The sequence below is a fragment of the Scyliorhinus torazame genome, chromosome 4, assembly GCF_047496885.1.
Source record: "Scyliorhinus torazame isolate Kashiwa2021f chromosome 4, sScyTor2.1, whole genome shotgun sequence".
In the NCBI taxonomy this organism is placed as follows: domain Eukaryota; kingdom Metazoa; phylum Chordata; class Chondrichthyes; order Carcharhiniformes; family Scyliorhinidae; genus Scyliorhinus; species Scyliorhinus torazame.
In genome coordinates, this window is record NC_092710.1 from 332,729,683 (window position 1) to 332,754,541 (window position 24,859).

Here is a 24,859-nt window from a genome sequence, read left to right on the forward strand (position 1 = left end):
ATGTGCTTCATCTGGAAGCACCAGCTGTGCCCTGGCGGCCTCCCCAGTCAGATATTACAGTTTGAGGGCTGGTTGGCGTCGAGCCGGCAATGGTAGGGCTTCCTTGGAGCAGCCAGTATTTTTTTTACTCTCCCATAACCGGGCATCCCCGGCAAGAGCAATATTTATTCATAATAATCGCTTATTGTCACAAGTAGGCTTCAATGAAGTTACTGTGTAAAGCCCCTAGTCGCCACATTCCGGCACCTGTTCGGGGAGGCTGGTACGGGAATTGAACCCGCGCTGCTGGCCTTGTTCTGCGTTACAAGCCAGCTATTTAGCCCACTGTGCTGAACCAGCCCCTATTGTCCGTCTCTCGGTGCACTGAGGAGCGCTGATTATTTGCTAACGACCTTGTACTTGAATTGGCATTAGCTGTCCTCGGTAGTGGTTTTGAGAGACTTGTTAGAGCGCAGTTTGACTGGAGTCACATATAGGCCAGACCATTTCAAAATATAATGTTTTCTTCTCTAGAGAACATGAATGGATCAGTTGGGTTTTAGAATAATCATCAGCTTCTTGGTCACATTTACTTCAAGATTTTATTTTAAACTGAGTTCAAACTGGTACAAGTGCCCATTTTATTCTTTCATGGGGTGTGGGTCGGTCGCCTACTTGAACCCTCGCAGGAGGAACACCTACTGTACTGCTGGGGAGGGAGCTCCAGGATTCCGTCCCAGCAACAGTGAAGGAGCAGCGATAGATTTCCAAGTCAAGGTGGCGAGTTGCTTCAAGGGGAACTTGCAGGTGCTCAGGTTCCCATGCATCTGCTGACTGTGTCCTTCGAGGTGAGAGGATTCACAGGTTCCAAAGGTGCTGATGAAGGAACTTTGACGAGTTGCTGCCTTGCACCTTGTAGGTGGTACACACTGCCGCCACTGTGGTTTAGGGAGTGAATGCTTAAGGTGTCAATAGACCAAGCATGCACCCCGAGGAAATCCTCGCAGACACGGGGCAAACTCCACACAGACAGTCACCCAAGGTCGGAATGAAACCCGGCGCTTTGAGGAATGTTAATGCTGCACTCATCCAGGCAAGTGGAGAGTATCCCATTACACTCCCGACTTGTGCCTTGTCGATGTGGACAGGCTTTGGGGGGTCAGGACGTGAGTTACTTTCCACAGGATTCCCAGCCTCTGACATGTTCTTGCAGCCAAAGTATTAATGGCGAGTCCAGTTCAATTTGTGGTCCATGAAAACCCCCAGGATGTTGATAGTGGGAGATTGTATGATGATAATGCCATTGAATGTCAAGGCGTGATGGTTAGGCCCTCTCTTGCTAGAGTTAGTCTCAAGATAGTGGGCGGCACGGTGGCACAGTGGTTAGCACTGCTGCCTCACGGCGCCCGGTTTAATTCCGACCTTGGGTGACTGTCTGGGTGGAGTTTGCTGTGTCTGTATGGGTTTCCTCCGGGTGCTCCGGTTTCCTCCCATAGTCCAAAGATGTTAGGTGGGTTGGCCATGCTATATTTCCTCTAGTGTCCAAAAGGTTGTGTGGGGTTACTGGGTTATGGGGATAAGGTGGGGGCATGGGGGCTCTTTCGGAGAGTCGGTACAGACACGATGGGCTGAATGGCCTTCTTCTGCACTGTATGTATTCTATGATTCTATGGCACTTGTGCGCCGCAAATGTAACTTGGCACATACCAGCACAAGCCTGAAAGTTGTACAGGTCTTGCTGCATCTGGACACAGACTGCAACAGTATCTGAGGTGTTGAGACTGGTACAATCATTCGCAAATAATTCCACTTCTGACCTTATGATGGGGGAAAGGTCACTGATGCAGCAGTTGAAGATGGTTGGGCCGAGGACACTACTCTGAGGGACTCCCGCAGTGATGTCCTGGAGCTGAGATGATTGACCTCTATCAACCTCAACCAGTGGAGAGTTTCTCCCCCTGATTCCCAGTGACTTCATTTTGATGGGATTTCTGGATGGCCCTGGTGGGATTTGAACTTGGGTTCTCCATTAAGCCACTAAACAAGACCATGGCTGATGTGATTGTGGCCTTAACTCCACCTTCCTCCTGGGAGCCCACAATGGATTCCCCGTCATTAAAAATCTGTCAATATTCAATGATCGAATGTTAGTTTATTCAGCAATATAGAAGGAAGCCTTCGACATTTGCATGGCAGCTCTGTGTCGTAGTGTTCTTGACCCGCCATCATTTCATCAATCAGTATTCATTGAGCTTAGGAACTCAGCAACTTGCACAGTTGAGTTCAGCTTGAACGAAACCCTGTACGCCCAAATAGATGTTGTTGCCATGGGAACTCCTCCAGTCCCAAGCCCTTGCAAACATCTCTGTTGGTATACCTAGCCAATTAATGCCACTCCCCGTTCTTTCCCCAAAGTCCTGCATTTATTTATCCCCAGCAAGTATTTGCCCAAATCTCTTTAGAATCTGCTTCCCACTCCCAGGCAGTGCGTTCCAGATCATAACGACTTCCTGCATTAAAAGGGTTCCTCATGTCACCGCTGGCTCTTTTACCACTCACCCTGTGTCATCTCTTTGCCAACCAATCTGCCACTGGAACTGTCTCATTTACTGCAGAGGTGATTTTGTACACCTCTACCAATCTCCTTGTACGAGGACAACTACAGGCTCAGCTATGATATCTCGCATCGCCAGCACTGGCAGGCCACGAGAACACACGTTCTGAGTGTTGGAAACACTAACTTACCACGTCTTCCTCACTGGGTTGCATACTCGAGGTGTGGTGCCTCAGAACGAAGATGGTGAGGAGCAGGTAGATCACTCCAAAAATGGTGTGAATCCACAGTAAGTTATTCCTGCAACACAAAACTGAATTCAGGCCACTGAAATCATCACATTTCAGACACACAGTAATTTCAGGTGTAACATCAGACTGATCGACAAGGGGACCAGCACCAGGCCCAGGGGCAGCACGGCGGCACAGTGGTTAGCACTGCTGCCTCGCAGCGCCAGGGACCCGGGTTCGATTCCAACCTTGGGTGACTGTCTGTGTGGAGTTTGCATGTTCTCTTAGTGTCTGCGGTTTCCTCCCGCAGTCCAAAAATGTGCAGGTTAAGTGGATTGGCCATGCTAAATTGCCCTTCGTGTCACGGCGCCGAGGTCCCAGGTTTGATCCCGGCCCTGGGTCGCTGTCCATGTGGAGTTTGGGTGGATTCGATGTGATCCGTGCGTGGGGTTACGGGGATAGGGTGGGGGAGTGGGCCGAGGTAGAGTGCTCTTTTGGAGGGTCAGTGCAGACCCAATGGGCCTAATGGCCTCCTTCCGCACTGTAGGGATTCTGTGGAACTGGCAGCGGGTGTAGGATCTATGCATGGCAGGACTGGCTGAGAAGCCTAAGGCCTATACATGGTAGAACTGGCAATCATAGAATGTACAATGCAGAAGGAGGCCATTCGGCCCATCGAGTCTGCATCGGCCCTTGGAAAGAGCACCCTCCACCCTTTTGGACACGAAGGGCAATTTAGCATGGCCAATCCACCTAACCTGCACATCTTTGGACTGTGGGAGGAAACCGGAGCACCCGGAGGAAACCCACGCAGACACGGGGAGAACGTGCAGACTCCACACAGACAGTGACCCAAGCCGGGAATCGAACCTGGGACCCTGGAGCTGTGAAGCAACATGCACTGTGCTACCGTGCTGCCCAGCTATGTCAAGCTATGTAAGCCTTTGTTGAGAAAAACAGCCTGTAAATCAATTTTGTTTTAAATCCCTTCTGTGCTGAAGGTGCAGGCACTTTCCACCAGGTGTCGCCAGATTGGCAGCAGGAAGCCGAACCAATTTGGGTTTGGTAATCCTAGACCAACAAACCCAGAGGTCATGAGTTCAAATCACACAACGGCATGTTGAAATACGGGCTAGACAAGACCAGCCCATATCAAACACAATTAGTCCATTTATGTCACCCTGGTGCATTTTGGAAGGTCTAATACAGGTAGGGAATATACAGTGAATGGTAGAACCCTCAAGAGTATTGACAGTCAGAGAGATCTAGGTTTACAGGTCCACAGGTCACTGAAAGGGGCAACACAGGTGGAGAAGGTAGTCAAGAAGGCATACGGCATGCTTGCCTTCATTGGCCGGGGCATTGAGTATAAGAATTGGCAAGTCATGTTGCAGCTGTATAGAACCTTAGTTAGGCCACACTTGGAGTATAGTGTTCAATTCTGGTCACCACACTACCAGAAGGATGTGGAGGTTTTAGAGACGGTGCAGAAGAGATTTACCAGAATGTTGCCTGGTATGGAGGGCATTAGCTATGAGGAGCGGTTGCAGAAACTTGGTTTGTTCTCTTTGTAACGAAGGGGGTTGAGGGGCGACCTGATAGAGGTCTACAAAATTATGAGGGGCATAGACAGAGTGGATAGTCAGAGGCTTTTTCCCAGGGTAGAGGGATCAATTACTCGGGGGCATAGGTTTAAGGTGAGAGGGGCAAGGTTTAAAGGAGATGTACGAGGCAAGTTTTTTACACAGAGGGTCGTGGGTGCCTGGAACTCGCGACCGGAGGAGGTGGTGGAAGCAGGGACGATAGTGACATTTAAGGGGCATCTTGACAAATACATGAATAGGATGGGAATAGAGGGATACGGAGCCAGGAAGTGTAGAAGATTTTAGTTTAGACGGGCAGCATGGTCGGCGCGGGCTTGGAGGGCCGGAGGGCCTGTTCCTGTGCTGTACATTTCTTTGTTCTTTGTTCTTTGGTCTCGCTATATGTCCCTCCAGAGCCTATGGTTAGCTCTTAATGCATTCAGTCCAACTAAAGAAAGGTAATAAATACTGCTTTTCCAGTGTCATCCACATTTCTGGACACATATCAAAAATGAATTGTCGGTCTCGTTTTCCAGGCATGGAAAGATTTGATTTTTAGTCTGTGTGTAATAATCAGCAGATTCCAGGAAGGTGAGGGAGATTTATTTTGCTGTTCCTATTGTAAACAGACTCATGACGCAAGGATGGGAAAGGCCAGTCAGCCTCTCTTGGTTCATCCATTATGTCTGTCATTCGCCATTCAATTGATAAACAATTCCAATTATTCATCTGGCAGTAGGTTCCATGTCTTGATCACTCCGTATGTGAAGAGGCACTTCTTTTTTTTTTCTATAAATTTAGTGCACCCAATTATTTTTTTTCCAGTGAAGGGGCAATTTAGCGTGGCCAATCCACCTACCCTGCACTACTTTGGTTGTGGGGGTGAAACCCACGCAGACACGGGGAGAATGTGCAAACTCCACAAGGACAGTGACCCAGAGCCGGGATCGAACCTGGGACCTCAACTGTAGTTCCAGTGCTAAAGACTGCACCACCGTGCTGCCCACTAAGAGGCACTTCTTGACATCAGTCCTTCAATTGGTTTGCCTTTAATTGGTTATAATCTAAGGCCCCTTGCCCTGGTCTCTAATTTTCCAGAATTACCCATTATAAAGACACCCAGATGATCATTTCCCTTTGAGGGGGAGAGCTGACTGCTGGTGATTTAACCTGAGGGTCACCACACCTCAGGCGAGGGACAGTTTGAGAAGGCGGGGCCTTCATCAATAACCTCAGCCGGTACATTTGAACCCACGCTGCTGGCCTCGCTCCGCATCATGAACCAGCTGTCCAGCCAACTGAGCTAGACCAAGCCCCCCTTATATACTTTGCTAAGATCACTCCTGTTATGATCTCCCAGACGGATTTGGCTAGAACACTTCCTTCATCGTGGAATAAACTACAATCAGTCAGTGCCTATTGTTGGTGGGTGTAAATTTGGGAGAAAATGTGAAAAAGGAGAATAAAAACATTTTTGAAAAAACAGTGAGTGCCGGTGTTCACAGATGAAAAATGACCCACTCAAACAAAAAGTGGTGAGCCTAGCTGATACCATTCAGCAAAGCACCATTATCCACATTCAGTCCCAACTCGACACTTACTCAATCTTTATGTTTCCTATTGTCGTTCTTCCAAAACTTTCAGGATCTCGGTCTGTAGGTGTAACAAAAAAAGAGATGTGTATTTTTACAGCATTCTATCACATCTCAAATGCAGACAATGGATTGCAGTGAGAGGCAGTGACCAGACTCAGCACCAATCATTACCATCATTTACCTGTAACAATGAATAACCAGATCTTGGTGGAGAGGTTTAAACAATAACTTGTATTCTGAAAATCGCTATGAATGTCACAAGTAGGCTTCAATGAAGTGACTGTGATAAGCCCCTAGTCGCCACATTCCGCCGCCTGTTCGGGGAGGCCGGTACGGGAATTGAACCCGCGCTGCTGACCTTGTTCTGCTTTACAAGCCAGCTGTTTAGCCCGCTGTGCTAAACCAGCCCCTTGTGCAGCACTTTTCACAATCTCAGATTTCCCAAAGCACTCTACAGCCAATGATTTAATTTATTCACGGGGCGCGGGGGCATCATTGGTAAAACCAGCAATGGTTACCCCCCCCCCCCATGTTCCTGAGACGGCAGTGGTGAGCTGCCTGCTTGAATGAGTGGCTTGCTGGGCCATTTGAGGGAGCAGTTAAGGGTCAGCCACTATTATTAATACCAGCTTTTTATTCCAAATTTATTCCAAGACAGTAATTAAATTTAAATTCCTTGGCTGCCTTGCCGGGATCTGAACTCATTTCCCGGGATAGTTAGTCCCGGCCACTGGATGAATAGTGAAGTAACGGTTACTATGCTCCCGTGGCCTTCTCGTCTTGAAGCACTGCTCACAGTTTGGAAATGCAATCACCATTGAAACGTGACAAACAGCAATGAGAGAACAATCAGATCAACTGTTTATAAGTGGCAGTAGAGGTACAAATATTGACCAGGACACCCAAGGCAACTCTCCAGACTTTGATTGAATTGGATCCATTGTAATCACCTCAGGTGGGGTCTCGGTTTAATGTCTCATCGACAAGACGGCACTCTGACAGTGCGTCCCTTCAGTACTACAGGGGAGCTCAGCCTGCATCAAGAGCTCAGGTCCTGGGAGGTACAACCCATAATCTTCTGACTCAAGAGGCAAGAGCACTACCTACTGAGTCAAACTGGCATTTAGACTCCCAAAGCTGACAGGTTAGTGAGAATAAAGGGGAACAAGTAGATGGATTCATATTTGGATTTCCAAAAGGCATTCGATGAGTTACCACCTGAAAGGCTACCACCTGAAAGATGAGGGTTGGTCGTGTTGGGGATGATCCATTAGTATTGGTAGAGATTGCCTAACTCACAGGAACCAGAGAGTTAGGATCAGTGGATCGTTTTGAGGTTGGAAAACTATAATAGGTGGGATGCCATTGGGATCAGTACCATGGCCTCAGCTAATCACAATACAGGTGCCCACTTGAAATAATTTGTGGGCGGCACAGTAGCACAGTGGTTGGCACGATAGCTTCACAGCGCCAGGGTCCCAGGTTCGATTCCCAGCTTGGCTCACTGTCTGTGCAGAGTCTGCACGTTTTCCTTGTGTCTGCGTGGGTTTCCTCCGGGTGCTCCGGTTTCCTCCCACAAGTCCCAAAAGACGTGCTTGTTAGGTGAATTCTGAATTCTCCCTCTGTGACCCGAACAGGCGCCGGAATGTGGCGACTGGGGGATTTTCACAGTAACTTCATTGCAGTGTTAATGTAAGCCTACTTGTGACAATAGAATAGAGAACATAGAAAAATATAGCACAGAACAAGCCCTTCGGCCCACGATGTTGTGCCGAACTTTTGTCCTAGATTAAGAACAAATTAATCTACACCCCATCATTCTGCCGTAATCCATGTACCTATCCAATAGCCGCTTGAAGGTCCCTAATGTTTCCGACTCAACTACTTCCACAGGCAGTGCATTCCATGCCCCCACTACTCTCTGGGTAAAGAACCTACCTCTGACATCCCTCCTATATCTTCCATCATTCACCTTAAATTTATGTCCCCTTGTAATGGTTTGTTCCACCCGGGGGAAAAGTCTCTGACTGTCTACTCTATCTATTTCCCTGATCATCTTATAAACCTCTATCAAGTCGCCCCTCATCCTTCTCCGTTCTAATGAGAAAAGGCCTTGCACCCTCAACCTTTCCTCGTAAGACCTACTCTCCATTCCAGGCAATATCCTGGTAAATCTCCTTTGCACCTTTTCCAAAGCTTCCACATCCTTCCTAAAATGAGGTGACCAGAACTGCACACAGTACTCCAAATGTGGCCTTACCAAGGTTTTGTACAGCTGCATCATCACCTCACGGCTCTTAAATTCAATCCCTCTGCTAATGAACGCTAGCACACCATAGGCCTTCTTCACAGCTCTATCCACTTGAGTGGCAACTTTCAAAGTTCTATGAACATAGACCCCAAGATCTCTCTGCTCCTCCACATTGCCAAGAACCCTACCGTTAACCATGCATTCCGCATTCATATTTTTCCTTCCAAAATGGACAACCTCACACTTTTTAGGGTTAAACTCCATCTGCCACTTCTCAGCCCAGCTCTGCATCCTATCTATGTCTCTTTGCAGCCGACAACAGCCCTCCTCACTATCCACAACTCCACCAATCTTCGTATCGTCTGCAAATTTACTGACCCAACCTTCAACTCCCTCATCACGTCATTAATGAAAATCACAAACAGCAGAGTACCCAGAACTGATCCCTGCGGTACGCCACTGGTAATTGGGCTCCAGGCTGAATATTTGCCATCCACCACCACTCTCTGACTTCTATCGGTTAGCCAGTTCGTTATCCAACTGGCCAAATTTCCCACTAGCCCATGCCTCCTTACTTTCTGCATAAGCCTACCATGGGGAATCTTATTAAATGCCTTACTAAAATCCATGTACACTGTATCCACTGCTTTATCTTCATCCACGTGCTTGGTCACATCCTCAAAGAATTCAATAAGACTTGTGAGGCAAGACCTGCCCCTCACAAATCCGTGCTGACTATCCCTAATCAAGCAGTGTCTTTCCATATGCTCAGAAATCCTATCCCTCAGTACCCTTTACATTACTTTGCCTACCACCGAAGTAAGACTAACTGGCCTGTAATTCCCAGGGTTATCCCTATTCCCTTTTTTGAACAGGGGCACGACATTTGCCACTCTCCAATCCCCTGGTACCACCCCTGTTGACAGTGAGGACGAAAAGATCATTGCCAACGGCTCTGCAATTTCATCTCTTGCTTCCCATAGAATCCTTGGATATATCCCGTCAGGCCCGGGGGACTTGTCTATCCTCAAGTTTTTCAAAATGCCCAACACATATTCCTTCCGAACAAGTATCTCCTCGAGCTTACCAGTCTGTTTCACACTGTCCTCTCCAACAATATGGCCCCTCTCATTCGTAAATACAGAAGAAAAGTACTCATACAAGACCTCTCCTACCTCTTCAGACTCAATACACAATCTCCCGCTACTGTCCTTGATCGGATCTACCCTCACTCTAGTCATTCTCATATTTCTCACATATATGTAAAAGGCTTGGGGTTTTCCTTGATCCTACCCGCCAAAGATTTTTCATGCCCTCTCTTAGCTCTCCTCATCCCTTTCTTCAGTTCCCTCCTGGCTATCTTGTATCCCTCCAATGCCCTGTCTGAACCTTGTGTCCTCAGCCTTACATAAGTAGATTATTATCTACATCAATGAAGGGAAAGAAAGCAAATTACTGCAGAAGCCAAAAGAGAAAATGCTGGAAAATCTCAGCAGGTCTGGTAGCATCTGTAGGGAGAGAAAAGAGCTGACGTTTCGAGTCCAGATGACCCTTTGTCAAAGCTGGGTGAAGGGGAAAACCTGTATTGTAGCCAAATTTGTTGATGACAGAAAGATAGTAGTGAAAACAATCACATTTCTCCCTCAGCTCTGGAGAAGAGTCATGTGGATTCAAACATTCCCCTCTCCATTGATGCTGCCAGACCTGCTGAGCTTTTCCAGCATTTTGTGTTTTTATTATAGGTGGGAAAGCAAGTTGTGAGGAGGATACAAAGTGTCTGTAAAGAGATTTAGAAAGGTTAAGCAAGCGGGCAAATACTTGGCCGATAAAAGTACAATGTGGGAAAATTTGAGTTGTCCACTTTGACAGGAAGAACAGTAAAGACAAATATTATTTAAATGAAGAGGTGGACCCGGATGTCCTTGTGCATGTATCACAAAAACATAGCATTCATGTACAGCACGTAATCAAGAAGGCAAATGGATATGTTGGCCTTTCTTGCAAGGGGTATATTCTTGTGGAATATACAAATAGGGAATTTTAGATACACATTGATGTGACCACAACCCGAGCACGGTGTACAGTTTTGGTCTCCTTTCTTGAGGAGTGGTATACTTGCATTGGAAGGAGTTCAAAGAAGATTTACTGGACTGACACCTGAGCTGAAGGGTTTTCTTGTGACGGGTTGAGCAAGTTGCGGCCTATGCTCATTGGAGTTTAAACAGTGAGAGGTGAGATAATTAAAATATATTAAATTCCTAGAGGCTTGACAAGATGAATGGGAAATCTCGAACATGGGATCGCTGTCTCAGAATAAAGGTTTGGCCATTTAGGACTGAGATGAGGTGAAATGTCTTCATGCAAATGTGTGTGAATCTTTGGAATGATTCTTCCCAGACAGTGTGAATGCTCACTTGTTGAGTTCATTGTAGACAGATGTCGATACATTTTTGGATACTAAAGAAATTAAGGGAAATGGGGATAAAGTAGGAAGGTGGAGTTGAGATACAGGGTAAGTCATGATCTCATTGATTGGTGGTTCAGACTCAAAGGGCCGACACCAGCCTCTATTTCCTATCTTATGTTCCACATTCTTACCAGTCTGTGGAGAGAGAGCTTTCCTCTAAATTCCCCATCAAACTTTATTAGCAACTATCTTATATTTGTGGCCCTAGTTTTGGTCCTCCTCCCATGTGGGAACGCCTTCGCTACATCTACCCGATCAAAACCTTTCAGAAATTTGAATCAGTTCACCTCATTGCCTTCTCTTCTCTTTTCTCGATAAGCATTCACACTGTCTGGGGAGGATAATTCCAAAGATTCACACACATTTGCACAAAGACATTTCGCCTTTTCTGTTCAAATCCTAGAAGGAGGGGATCGGGAAAAGAATTTGCAGGTTGAACTTCACCTACCCAGCAAACTACCAGACAGGTTTACGGGTAAAATGATGGCCACAGACATGACACTGATTGAGACCAGGAGGAGGAGGAGGTGACGTTGGAAAGACAGATAGTGGATGGCATCATCTCCGCACTGCTCTTGTATCTCATCGTCCCTGCAGGAAACACAAAAAAGAGTATGAGAGAACATTCGAGGAGAAAGAAAGACTTATGTTTCCATAACCCCTTATTATGTCTCAAAAAAGCCTCTCAGTCATCGAGTTACTTGAGGTGTCAGTTTTAGCTCAATGGTAGCTCCTTAGTTATTGCTCGTGAAGCAAAACCCCGCCTCTTGGAAATTCCTCCAGCCCAATGATCCATGCTCTTCCATCGCCAGCTTACCCATCACCATTTTCATGGGATGTGTAGCATCCCAGCCCCTGACTCGGGAATGCCTATTGGTCAAGTAGCAGGTTGACCACCAGACAGCACATACACCCGCCTTGCTGGGGATGATTACTCAGGCGAGGCGTCGTGGCGGGGGGTAGGTTCTACTCCGTTTGTGCTCCGCCTCCCCCTGCCCTCTTCAAGAGGCTCCTCGAAGTTTACCGCTCCGATCATGGCTCTGGTCACGGTGTCCACCACACAGTGGCCATTTTACTTCATGTATTAATCATTCTTAACATGTTAGCATCTTTGGAAAGGGTGACATTCCTTGCCTATCGCTGGTCTCCCCCCTGAGAAGATAGTGATGGGCCTCCTCCTTGAGTGACCTGCTGGGCAACTTCAAAGGCAGGAGTCGACGCCTTGGGGCTGAGGATTGGAGCCATGTACAGGCCAGACTGGCTAAAGACGGCAGGCTTCGTTCCCTAAAGGACATCAGTGAAACAACTGGATTGTTAGCAAAAGTCAATTTTACCAACACCAGTTACACGGGAGATACTTTCCCAGTCCCACAGTCCCTTCTGCTCATCCATGAAGTCTCCGGTGAGAGTGGCAGAGCTCCATTTTCCCCTCTCCTTTGCTTTTTTTAAAATCAAATTTTAGTGTACCCAATTCATTTTTTCCAATTCAGGGGCAAGTTAGCGTGGCCAATCCGCCTACCCTGCACACCTTTGGGTTGTGGGGGCGAAACCCACGCAAACACGGGGGGAATGTGCAAACTCCACACGGACAGTGACCCAGAGCCGGGATCGAACCTGGGACCTCAGCGCCGTGAGGCCGCAGTGCTAACCACTGCGCCACCGTGCTGCCCTCCCTCTCCTTTTCAATGTTACATTGAGATCCCCCAACCCCTTCGTCAATACTTAGACTTTCCATGCGCATCGGAACAGTTGAGCCTTCCACACTCTGGTTTTAGGGATTTACTCCAAAACTCTCCACCCCACTAGCATCGAACCCTGGAAAGAGGAGTTTCCCAGCCGGCTAATCACACACTCACACCTAACCCCTGCCACGACACCTCGCCCGAGTAACCATCCCCCAGCAAGGCGGGTGTATGTTCTGTCTGGTGGTCATCCTGCTACTTGACCAATAGGCATCACCTAACAGCACACCTGCTCCTCCCCCCATTCCAAATTCGGTCTTCACATCCAATGTGGCAACAGGGAAACAAAGAGATAGGCCTCATTCTAGAAGTAACAGGAAGGCAGGGGGCACTTACTTCATAGTAAAGATGTTTAACAGCCACGAGCAAAAGCCCTGCAAATGAAGACAGAAGGAGTCAGCGTTCATCACAACCAGATTCAGTCACCTACGGCCCACCGAGGGTGAGGGGGTAGGGAGAGCTGAGCAAAATGCCCTTTCTGCTGCAACTTTCACTCCATCTCTCCGTGTGCGCTAATGAGCCAGTCAGCAGTGTGGGCCTAGGACTAACCAGGCGTCCGTCAGCCTTGGCTCAGTGGGTAGCATTCTCCCCTCCCAGTCAGGCAGCTCCAGTGGGGGGGGGGGGGAGGGGGGGGGGGGGGGGGGCTATATTCTGGGCTGACGTTCCCAGCGCAGAACTGAGGGAGTGCTGCACTCTCGAAAGTGACATCTTTCAGGTGAGGCAGTAACAAAAAGTCCCATAAAACCATAAGACATAGAAGCAGAATTAGGCCACTCAGCCCATCGAGTCTGCTCCGCCATTCAATCATGGCTGATATTTTCTCATCCCCATTCCCCTGCCTTCGCCCCATTACCCATGATCCCCTTGTTAATGAAGAATCTATCTACTGTGGGCAGCACGGTAACACAGTGGTTAGCACAATTGCTTCACAGCTCCAGGGTCCCAGGTTTGATTCCCGGCTTGGGACACTGTCTGTGCGGAATCTGCACATCCTCCCCGTGTCTGCGTGGGTTTCCTCCGGATGCTCCGGTTTCCTCCCACACCCCAAAGATGTGCAGGTAGGTGGATTGGCCATGATAAATTGCCCCTTAATTGGAAAAAAAAATAATTGAGTATTCTAAATTTATTTAAAAAACAAGTACTTCAGCATCTGGTAAGTGCTTTGGGGGCATCTCGAGAATGTGAAAGGGGTGACCCCCCAAATCAGTTATTTTTGGTTACTTGGTGGGAAAGGGCAATAACACATTTTCCGGGGTTACAAATCCAGGGGCCTGCAATCGCACAGCCCGCCTACAATGGGCCATTTAGAGAGATACCCAAAAGGCCAGCGTTGTCAGGGAGACGGAAAATTGAAAACGCAAATATGACAATAGTAGTTACACAGACAGTCTGGGTGTAAAGAGGGGAGGGGGAAATCTTTCGAAGAAGGATACTAGGGTCAGTGGGGTTGGGGGGGTCGTGAATTAATGCATTGCTACTTACAGCATCTTTTATATATGAGTCACTGGATGAGGTGAATGAGGAGAGTCTTTGGTATCTTCCGTGTGGGTCCATGGGTTCACTGCCAAATAAGATGGTTCAAATTCAGCCATTTAGTAATGTCCCGGGATGAGCTTTTTTATTATTTAACCCCACCAACTCCCACATTGTTTTAATATACCAACCCCTGACTCCTCCTTTCAAAGGCACAGACTGACACTGCGGTTGCTGAGAGTGGGATAGGGGCAACAATCTCTCAGGCCCTCACACATCTTCCAAAATGCAGCCATGAGCAGAGACAGCACTGAGAGCGGAGGACATCACAACTAAAAACCACATATACACACACACACACACGCACACGCACACAAGTGCAGTCACATCAAGACACACACAAATACAGTCACATCAAGACAGTCACACACACACACAAATACAGTCACATCAAGACAGTCACACACACAAATACAGTCACATCAGGACAGCCACACACACACACAAAGTACAGTCACATCAAGACACTCGCACGCAAACACGCGCGCGCGCGCACACACACACAAATAGTCACATCAAGACAGTCACTCATACAGTCACATCAAGACAGTCACACACACACAAATACAGTCACATCAAGACAGTCACACACACAAATACAGTCACATCAGGACAGTCACACACACGCACACAAATACAGTCACATCAAGACAGTCACACACACAAATACAGTCACATCAGGACAGCCACATACACACACAAATAGTCACATCAAGACAGTCATGCACACAAATACAGTCACGTCAAGACAGTCACACACACACACACACACAAATACAGTCACATCAAGACAGTCACGCACACGCACACAAATACAGTCACGTCAAGACAGTCACACACACACACACACAAATACAGTCACACAGGTGCCACAAGGTGCCGAGGTCCCAGGTTTTGGGTCACTATCCGTGTGGAGTTTGTGCATTCTCCCCGGGTTTACCTGGGTTTCGCCCCCACAACCCAAAGATGTGCAGGGTAGGTGAATTGGCCAGGCTAAATTGCCCTTAATTGGAAAAAATGAATTGGCACACTTTTTTTTTTAAAGACAGTCACCCACACACACAAATACAGTCACATCAAGACAGTCGCACACACAAATACAGTCACATCAAGACAGTCACACACACAAATACAGTCACATCAAGACAGTCACACACACAAATACAGTCACATCAAGACAGTCACACACACAAATACAGTCACATCAAGACAGTCACACACACAAATACAGTCACATCAAGACAGTCACACGCACAAATACAGTCACATCAAGACAATCACACACACAAATACAGTCACATCAAGACAGTCACACACACACAAATACAGTCACATCAAGACAGTCACACACACAAATACAGTCACATCAAGACAGTCACACACACACACAAATACAGTCACATCAAGACAGTCACACACACACATACAGTCACATCAAGACAGTCACACACACACACAAATACAGTCACATCAAGACAGTCACACACACACAAATAAAGTCACATCAGGACAGACTGACACACAAACATAGTCACACCAGGATGGACATACGCACACAGGACTACAGTCATATCAGGACAGACACACACACAAATACCGTTACATCAGAACAGTCACACACACACACACACACAAATACAGTCACATGAGGACAGCCATACACAAATACAGTCACATCAGGACAGAGAGACACACACACATATACACACACACACAGTCACATCAGGACGGACACACATACAAATACAGTCACATCAGGACAGAGAGACACACGCACATATACACACACACACACAGTCATATCAGGACGGACATACATACAAATACAGTCACATCAGGACACACACACAAATACAGTCACATCAGGACAGAGAGTCTCACACACACACAAATACAGTCACATCAGGACAGTGGACAGTCTCACACACACACACAACACACACGAATACAATCACATCAGGACAGTCACACACACAAACACAAATACAGTCACATCAGAACAGTCACACACACACAAACACAAATACAGTCACATCAGGACAGTCACACACACACACACAAATACTATCACATCAGGACAGTCACACACACAAACACAAATACAGTCACATCAGAACAGTCACACACACACAAACACAAATACAGTCACATCAGGACAGTCACACACACACACAAATACAGTCACATCAGGACAGTGTACAGTTACACACACACACAAATAGTCACACACAAACACTGCCACATCAGGACATTCACACACACATACACAAATACAGTCACATCAGCATAGTGGATAGTTACACACACATAAATACAGTCACATCAGCACAGTTCATGCATAAACAAACACAGGTACACACATACAGGCATAGATGCACACACAGACACAGATACACACACACATACAGAGGCACAGACACAGATGCACATACATACAAACATACACATACAGACACACATACACACACAGATAGGAAGTGAGATATCTTGGAGTGTATGTCCACAGGCCCTAGAAGGTGGTAGGACCGGTGGATAAGGTGGTAAAGAAAGCCAATGGAATGCTTTCCTTTATTAAGGAATGATGTGGAGATACCGGCGTTGGACTGGGGTGAGCACAGTAAGAAGTTTTACAACACCAGGTTAAAGTCCAACAGGTTTGTTTCAAACACAAGCTTTCGGAGCGTTTCTCCTTCACCTGAGGAAGCTAGTGATTTGAAACAAACCTGTTGGACTTTAACCTGGTGTTGTAAGACTTCGTATTTTATTAAGGAAAGAATTGAATACAAAAGCAGGGATGTAAGGATGGAACTGTATAAAATGCTGATATGGCCACATCTGGAATTTTGTGTACAGTTGTGGTCACCACATTATAAGGACCATAGAATCACATCATATACTCGGGCGGCTTCATATGGGGTGTAGAAGAGTGAAGTCAAGGCTTGAAAATTGCAACTATGAGGAGAGATTGGATAGGCTAGGGCTGTTTTTACGGAGGACACTAAGAGGTGACCGAATTGAGGTGTACAAAGTTATGAGGGGCCCAGTTAGGGAGACAGGAAATATAAAAGCAAATTACTGTGGAAGCTGGAATCTGAGGCAAAGCTAGCTTTGACAAAGAGCCACCCAGACTGGAGACGTTTGCTCCCTTCTCTCTCCACAGGTGCTGTCAGACCTGCTGAGATTGTCCAGCATTTTCCTGTTTTTGTTATCAACAGGAAATACTCATTCCACCCCAGCTGAGGGGGTCAATTACTGGGGGCATAGATTTCAGGTGACCGGTTGAAAGATTAGGAGGGGGGGGTGGGGAAACCTGAGGAAAATCTTTTTCACCCAAAGGGTGGTGAGCGTCTGAGTTTCATTGCCTGAATTTGTTGGTGAGAGGGACGCGCACAATTCATTTAAAAAGGTACCAGGATCTGCGTCGGAAGTGCTGTGACCTGCCAGGCTGCGGACTGGGGTGCTGGAAACGGGCATTAAAATGGACGGCTAGTTTCTTTTTTCTCCTTTCAGGATGACCTGTATAGCCGTTTTCTGTGCCATAACGTCTCTATGGGTTCTATACGTACACACGCAGACACTTAAACACACACACACACACACTGGGAGACACTGGACAGAATCCGAGACAAAATCTCAGCTGGTATTTCCCCCATCGACACTGAAGCCAAGTCCCCCCCACCAACCAGATCAACCCAACACAGCCAAGAACGCGGCAGTGCCCCCCCCCCCCCCACCACCCCCCCCAACCACCACCACGGTAAATGTTTTTAAACTGTCCCTCCTCGTCACGATTGGTGGTAGAGAACATGATCACCTGGAGGTGTTAGAGAGCAGGGTGAGACGCCCATAATCCCAGGCCATCTTCCTCAGTAAAGAAAACACCAAAATGAAGACCTGGAAGAGAGAAAGTATGAGAATCATTGCAACTGCAGGGGGGGGGGGGGAGGGGAAATGTCCCACACCAAAAAACTTCAGAACGACAATCAGATTCATTCTAAGAGTTTACATTAAATGGTAAAATTCTACAAAGGAGGATGGAGAAACTCAGCATTTCAGATACACAGATTTTAAAGTAAACGGAAAGATTGAAAAATCTATAAAAAGAACTATTAAGGGCAGCACGGTGACGCAGTGGTTAGCACTGCTGCCTCACGGCGCCGAGGTCCCAGGTTCGATCCCGGCTCTGGGTCACTGTCCGTGTGGAGTCTGCACATTCTCCCCGTGTCTGCCCCACAACCTAAAGATGTCTGCAGGTTGGAAAAGTGGTTAGCACTGTGGCTTCACAGCGCCAGGGTCCCAGGTTCGATTCCCTGCTGGGTCACTGTCTGTGCGGAGTCTGCACTTTCTCCCCGTGTGTGCGTGGGTTTCCTCCGGGTGCTCCGGTTTCCTCCCACAGTCCAAAGATGTGCAGGTTAAGTGGATTGGCCGTGCTAAATTGCCCCTTAGTGTCCAGAAAGGTTAGGAGGGGTTATTCGAGTATGGGGATAGGGTGGAAGTGAGGGCTTAAGTGGGTCGGTGCAGACTCGATGGGCTGAATGGCCTCTTTCTGCACTGTATGTTCTACATTCTGGGTGAAATTCTCCCGAAACGGCGCGATGTCCGCCGACTGGCGCCCAAAACGGCGCCAATCAGACGGGCATCGCGCCGCCCCAAAGGTGCGGAATGCTCCGCATGTTTGGGGGCCGAGCCCCAACATTGAGGGGCTAGGCTGACGCCGGAGGAATTTCCGCCCCGCCAGCTGGCGGAAACGGCCTTTGTTGCCCCTCCAGCTGGCGCGGAAATGACATCTCGGGGCGGCGCATGCGCGGGAGCGTCAGCGGCCGCTGAAAGTTTCCCACGCATGCGCAGTGGAGGGAGTCTCTTCTGCCTCCGCCATGGTGGAGACCGTGGCGGAGGCGGAAGGGAAAGAGTGCCCCACGGCACAGGCCCGTCCGCGGATCGGTGGGCCCCGATCGCGGGCCAGTCCACCGTGGGGGCACCCCCCGGGGCCAGATCGCCCCGCCCCCCCCCCCCCCAGGACCCCGGAGCCCGCCCACGCCGCCTTGTCCCGCAGGTAAGGTAGGTGATTTAATTTACGGCGGCGGGACAGGCAATTTATCGGCGGGACTTCGGCCCATCCGGGCCGGAGAATCGAGTGGGGGGGCCCACCAACTGGTGCGGCGCAATTCCCGCCTCCGCCGAATCTCCGGTGCCGGAGACTTCGGCAACCGGCGGGGGCGGGATTCACGCCAGCCCCCAGCAATACTCCGACCCGGCGGGGCGTCGGAGAATGTCGCCCTCTATGTGCAGGCGAGGTGGTTTGACCACACTAAATTGCCCCTTAGTTGGAAAAAATGAATTGGGAACTCTAAATTTCTATAGGGGGGGTTGTTATTCGCTGGGGGGGGAGGTTGCTGTTCTCTGGGGGGGGGGTTGCTGTTCTCTGGGGGCTGATGTTCTCTGGGGGGGGGGTGCTGTTCTCTGGGGGGGGGGGGTCACTGTTCTCTGGGGGGGGTTGCTGTTCCCTGGGGGGTGGGTTGCAGTTCTCTGGGGGGGGGGTCTGTTCTCTGGGGGGGGGGGGTTGCTGTTCTCTGGGGGTGTTGCTGTTCTCTGGGGGTGTTGCTGTTCTCTGGGGGGGTTGCTGTTCTCTGGGGGGGGTTGCTGTTCTCTGGGGGGGGTTGCTGTTCTCTGGGGGGGGTTGCTGTTCTCTGGGGGCTGATGTTCTTTGGTGGGGGTGCTGTTCTCTGGGGGGGGGTCACTGTTCTCTGGGGGGGTTGCTGTTCTCTGGGGGGGGTTGCTGTTCTCTGGGGGGGTTGCTGTTCTCTGGGGGGTTGCTGTTCTCTGGGGGGGTCTGTTCTCTGGGGGGGTCTGTTCTCTGGGGGTGTTGCTGTTCTCTGGGGGTGTTGCTGTTCTCTGGGGGTGTTGCTGTTCTCTGGGGGGGGTTGCTGTTCTCTGGGGGGGGTTGCTGTTCTCTGGGGGGGGTTGCTGTTCTCTGGGGGGGGTTGCTGTTCTCTGGGGGGGTTGCTGTTCTCTGGGGGGGTGTCACTGTTCTCTGGGGGGGGGTTGCTGTTCTCTGGGGGCTGATGTTCTCTGGGGGGGTTACTGTTCTCTGGGGGGATTGCTGTTCTCTGGGGGGGGTTGCTGTTCTCTGGGGGGGTTGCTGTTCTCTGGGGGGGGGGTTGCTGTTCTCTGGGAGGGGTGCCGCTGTTCTCTGGGGGGGTGTCACAGTTCTCTGGGGGGCGTTGCTGTTCTCTGGGGGGGGCTGCTGTTCTCTGGGGGCTGATGTTCTCTGGGGGGGGGGTTGCTGTTCTTTGGGAGGGATTGCTGTTCTCTGGGGGGGATTGCTGTTCTCTGGGGGGGGTCTGTTCTCAGGGGGGGTCTGTTCTCAGGGGGGGTTGCTGTTCTCTGGGGGGGGGTGCTGTTCTCTGGGGGGGGGGTTGCTGTTCTCTGGGGGGGTTGCTGTTCCCTGGGGGGGTTGCTGTTATCTGGGGGGGTTGCTGTCTCTGGGGGGGGTTGCTGTCTCTGGGGGAGGCCTATTCTCTTGGAGGGGTTGTTGTTCTCTGGCGGGGGTTGCTGTTCTCTGGGGGGGGGGGTTGCTGTTCTCTGGGAGGGTCAGTTCTCTTGGAGGGGTTGCTGTTCTCTGGGGGGGTTGCTGTTCTCTGGGGGGGTTGCTGGTCTCTGGGGGGGTTGCTGTTATCTGGGGGGGTTGCTGTTCTCTGGGGGGGGTTGCTGTTCTCTGGGGGGGGTTGCTGTTCTCTGGGGGGGGGTTGCTGTTCTCTGGGGGCTGATGTTCTTTGGTGGGGGTGCTGTTCTCTGGGGGGGGGTCACTGTTCTCTGGGGGGGTTGCTGTTCTCTGGGGGGGGTTGCTGTTCTCTGGGGGGGTTGCTGTTCTCTGGGGGGTTGCTGTTCTCTGGGGGGGTCTGTTCTCTGGGGGGGTCTGTTCTCTGGGGGTGTTGCTGTTCTCTGGGGGTGTTGCTGTTCTCTGGGGGTGTTGCTGTTCTCTGGGGGGGGTTGCTGTTCTCTGGGGGGGGTTGCTGTTCTCTGGGGGGGGTTGCTGTTCTCTGGGGGGGGTTGCTGTTCTCTGGGGGGGTTGCTGTTCTCTGGGGGGGTGTCACTGTTCTCTGGGGGGGGGTTGCTGTTCTCTGGGGGCTGATGTTCTCTGGGGGGGTTACTGTTCTCTGGGGGGATTGCTGTTCTCTGGGGGGGGTTGCTGTTCTCTGGGGGGGTTGCTGTTCTCTGGGGGGGGGTTGCTGTTCTCTGGGAGGGGTGCCGCTGTTCTCTGGGGGGGTGTCACAGTTCTCTGGGGGGCGTTGCTGTTCTCTGGGGGGGGCTGCTGTTCTCTGGGGGCTGATGTTCTCTGGGGGGGGGTTGCTGTTCTTTGGGAGGGATTGCTGTTCTCTGGGGGGGATTGCTGTTCTCTGGGGGGGGTCTGTTCTCAGGGGGGGTCTGTTCTCAGGGGGGGTTGCTGTTCTCTGGGGGGGGGTGCTGTTCTCTGGGGGGGGGGGGTTGCTGTTCTCTGGGGGGGTTGCTGTTCCCTGGGGGGGTTGCTGTTATCTGGGGGGGTTGCTGTCTCTGGGGGGGGTTGCTGTCTCTGGGGGAGGCCTATTCTCTTGGAGGGGTTGTTGTTCTCTGGCGGGGGTTGCTGTTCTCTGGGGGGGGGGGTTGCTGTTCTCTGGGAGGGTCAGTTCTCTTGGAGGGGTTGCTGTTCTCTGGGGGGGTTGCTGTTCTCTGGGGGGGTTGCTGGTCTCTGGGGGGGTTGCTGTTATCTGGGGGGGTTGCTGGTCTCTGAGGGGGGGTTCTGTTATCTGGGGGGGGTTGCTGTTCACGGGCAGGGGGGGTTGCTGTTCTCTGGGGAGGTCGCTGTTCTCGGGGGGGGGAACGCTGTTCTCTAGGGGGGGGTCGCTTTTCTCTGAGGTGGGGTCTGTTCTCTGGGGGGGTCTGTTCTCTGGGGGGGGTTGCTGTTCTCTGGGGGGGTTGCTGTCCTCTGGGGGGGGTTGCTGTTCTCAGGGGGGGTTGCTATTCTCTGGGGGGGGTCTGTTCTCTGAGGTGGGGTTGCTGTTCTCTGGGTGGGGTTGCTGTTCTCTGGGGGCGGGGTGTCTGTTCTCTGGGGCAGTTGCTGTTCTCTGGGGGCGGGGTGTCTGTTCTCTGGGGGGGTCACTGTTCTCTGGGGGGTTTCTGTTCTCGGGGGGGGTTGCTGTTCTCTGGGGGGGGTTGCTGTTCTCTGGGGGGAGTTGCTGTTCTCTGGGAGGGGGTCTGTTCTCTGGGGGGGTTTGCTGTTCTCTGATGGGGGGTCTGTTCTCTGGGGTGGGGGTTGCTGTTCTCTGGGGGGGGGTTGCTGTTCTCTGGGGGGGTTGCAGATCTCTGGGGGGGGTTGCTATTCTTTGGGAGGGGGTGTGTTCTCTGGGGGGTTGCTGTTCTCTGGGGGTGGGTCTGTTCTCTGGGGGGTGTTGCTGTTCTCTGGGGGGGGTTGCTGTTCTCTGAGGGGGTTCCTGTTCTCAAGGGCGGGTTGCTGTTCTCTGGGAGGGAGTCTGTTCTCTGGGTGGGTTGCTGTTCTCTGGGAGGGGTTGCTGTTCTCTGGGAGGGGTTGCTGTTCTCTGGGAGGGTTGCTGTTCTCTGGGGGGGTCTGTTCTCTGGGGGGGTCTGTTCTCTGGGGGGGGTTGCTGTTCTCTGGGGGGGTCTGTTCTCTGGGGTGGGGGTTGCTGTTCTCTGGGGGGTGTTGCTGTTCTCTGGGGGGTTGCTGTTCTCTGGGGGGGGTTGCTGTTCTCTGGAAGGGGGTCTGCTCTCTGGAAGGGGGTCTGTTCTCTGGGGGGTTCGCTGTTCTCTGGGGGGGTTGCTGTTCTGTGGGGGGGGTTGCTGTTCTCTGGGGTCGTGGTGTCTGTTCTCTGGGGGGTTCGCTGTTCTGTGGGGGGGTTGCTGTTCCCCTGGGGGGGGGGGTCTGTTCTCTGGGGGGGTCACTGTTCTCTGGGGGGGTCTGTTCTCTGAGGGGGTTGCTGTTCTCTGGGGAGGGTTGCTGTTCTCTGGGGGGGTTGCTGTTCTCTGGGGGGGGTCTGTTCTCTGGGGGGGTCTGTTCTCTGGGGGTGTTGCTGTTCTCTGGGGGTGTTGCTGTTCTCTGGGGGTGTTGCTGTTCTCTGGGTGGTGTTGCTGTTCTCTGGGGGGGGTTGCTGTTCTCTGGGGGGGGTTGCTGTTCTCTGGGGGGGTTGCTGTTCTCTGGGGGGGTTGCTGTTCTCTGGGGGGGTGTCGCTGTTCTCTGGGGGGGGTTGCTGTTCTCTGGGAGGGTTGCCGCTGTTCTCTGGGGGGGTGTCACAGTTCTCTGGGGGGGGTTGCTGTTCTCTGGGGGGGGGGCTGCTGTTCTCTGGGGGCTGATGTTCTCTGGGGGGGGGTTGCTGTTCTTTGGGAGGGATTGCTGTTCTCTGGGGGGGATTGCTGTTCTCTGGGGGAGGTCTGTTCTCAGGGGGGGGTCTGTTCTCAGGGGGGGTTGCTGTTCTCTGGGGGGGGGTTGCTGTTCTCTGGGGGGGGGGTTGCTGTTCTCTGGGGGGGGGGTTGCTGTTCTCTGGGGGGGGGGGGTTGCTGTTCCCTGGGGGGGTTGCTGTTATCTGGGGGGGTTGCTGTCTCTGGGGGGTTGCTGTCTCTGGGGGAGGCCTATTCTCTTGGAGGGGTTGTTGTTCTCTGGCGGGGGTTGCTGTTCTCTGGGGGGGGGGTTGCTGTTCTCTGGGAGGGTCAGTTCTCTTGGAGGGGTTGCTGTTCTCTGGGGGGGGTTGCTGTTCTCTGGGGGGGTTGCTGGTCTCTGGGGGGGTTGCTGTTATCTGGGGGGGTTGCTGGTCTCTGAGGGGGGTTCTGTTATCTGGGGGGGGGTTGCTGTTCACGGGCAGGGGGGTTGCTGTTCTCTGGGGAGGTCGCTGTTCTCGGGGGGGGGACGCTGTTCTCTGGGGGGGGGGTCGCTTTTCTCTGAGGTGGGGTCTGTTCTCTGGGGGGGTCTGTTCTCTGGGGGGGGTTGCTGTTCTCTGGGGGGGTTGCTGTCCTCTGGGGGGGGTTGCTGTTCTCAGGGGGGGTTGCTATTCTCTGGGGGGGGTCTGTTCTCTGAGGTGGGGTTGCTGTTCTCTGGGTGGGGTTGCTGTTCTCTGGGGGCGGGGTGTCTGTTCTCTGGCAGGGTCGCTGTTCTCTGGGGGGTTTCTGTTCTCGGGGGGGGTTGCTGTTCTTGGGGGGGGTTGCTGTTCTCTGGGGGGAGTTGCTGTTCTCTGGGAGGGGGTCTGTTCTCTGGGGGGTTTGCTGTTCTCTGATGGGGGGTCTGTTCTCTGGGGTGGGGGTTGCAGTTCTCTGGGGGGGGGGGTTGCTGTTCTCTGGGGGGGTTGCAGATCTCTGGGGGGGGTTGCTATTCTTTGGGAGGGGGTGTGTTCTCTGGGGGGTTGCTGTTCTCTGGGGGTGGGTCTGTTCTCTGGGGGGTGTTGCTGTTCTCTGGGGGGGGTTGCTGTTCTCTGAGGGGGTTCCTGTTCTCTGGGGCGGGTTGCTGTTCTCTGGGAGGGGTTGCTGTTCTCTGGGGGGGTTTCTGTTCTCGGGGGGGGTTGCTGTTCTCGGGGGGGGTTGCTGTTCTCTGGGGGGAGTTGCTGTTCTCTGGGAGGGGGTCTGTTCTCTGGGGGGGTTTGCTGTTCTCTGATGGGGGGTCTGTTCTCTGGGGTGGGGGTTGCAGTTCTCTGGGGGGGGGGTTGCTGTTCTCTGGGGGGGTTGCAGATCTCTGGGGGGGGTTGCTATTCTTTGGGAGGGGGTGTGTTCTCTGGGGGGTTGCTGTTCTCTGGGGGTGGGTCTGTTCTCTGGGGGGTGTTGCTGTTCTCTGGGGGGGGTTGCTGTTCTCTGAGGGGGTTCCTGTTCTCTGGGGCGGGTTGCTGTTCTCTGGGAGGGGTTGCTGTTCTCTGGGAGGGGTTGCTGTTCTCTGGGAGGGTTGCTGTTCTCTG

General features: G+C 51.5%; 1 protein-coding gene across 2 annotated transcripts in view; it reads right to left on the reverse strand.

The window, feature by feature from the left end:
• Positions 1-24,859, reverse strand: part of LOC140411147 (CSC1-like protein 2) — a 187,572-nt gene that overhangs the window by 108,837 nt on the left and 53,876 nt on the right. For both annotated transcript variants that reach the window (XM_072500213.1, XM_072500214.1), the window contains exons 3-8: positions 17,749-17,828; positions 13,884-13,962; positions 12,738-12,775; positions 11,108-11,250; positions 5,948-5,999; positions 2,725-2,833 (exon numbers count right to left, since the gene is read on the reverse strand). In XM_072500213.1, the coding sequence (XP_072356314.1) occupies positions 2,725-2,833; positions 5,948-5,999; positions 11,108-11,250; positions 12,738-12,775; positions 13,884-13,962; positions 17,749-17,828 (501 nt within the window). The remainder of the gene's footprint in view (positions 1-2,724; positions 2,834-5,947; positions 6,000-11,107; positions 11,251-12,737; positions 12,776-13,883; positions 13,963-17,748; positions 17,829-24,859) is intronic.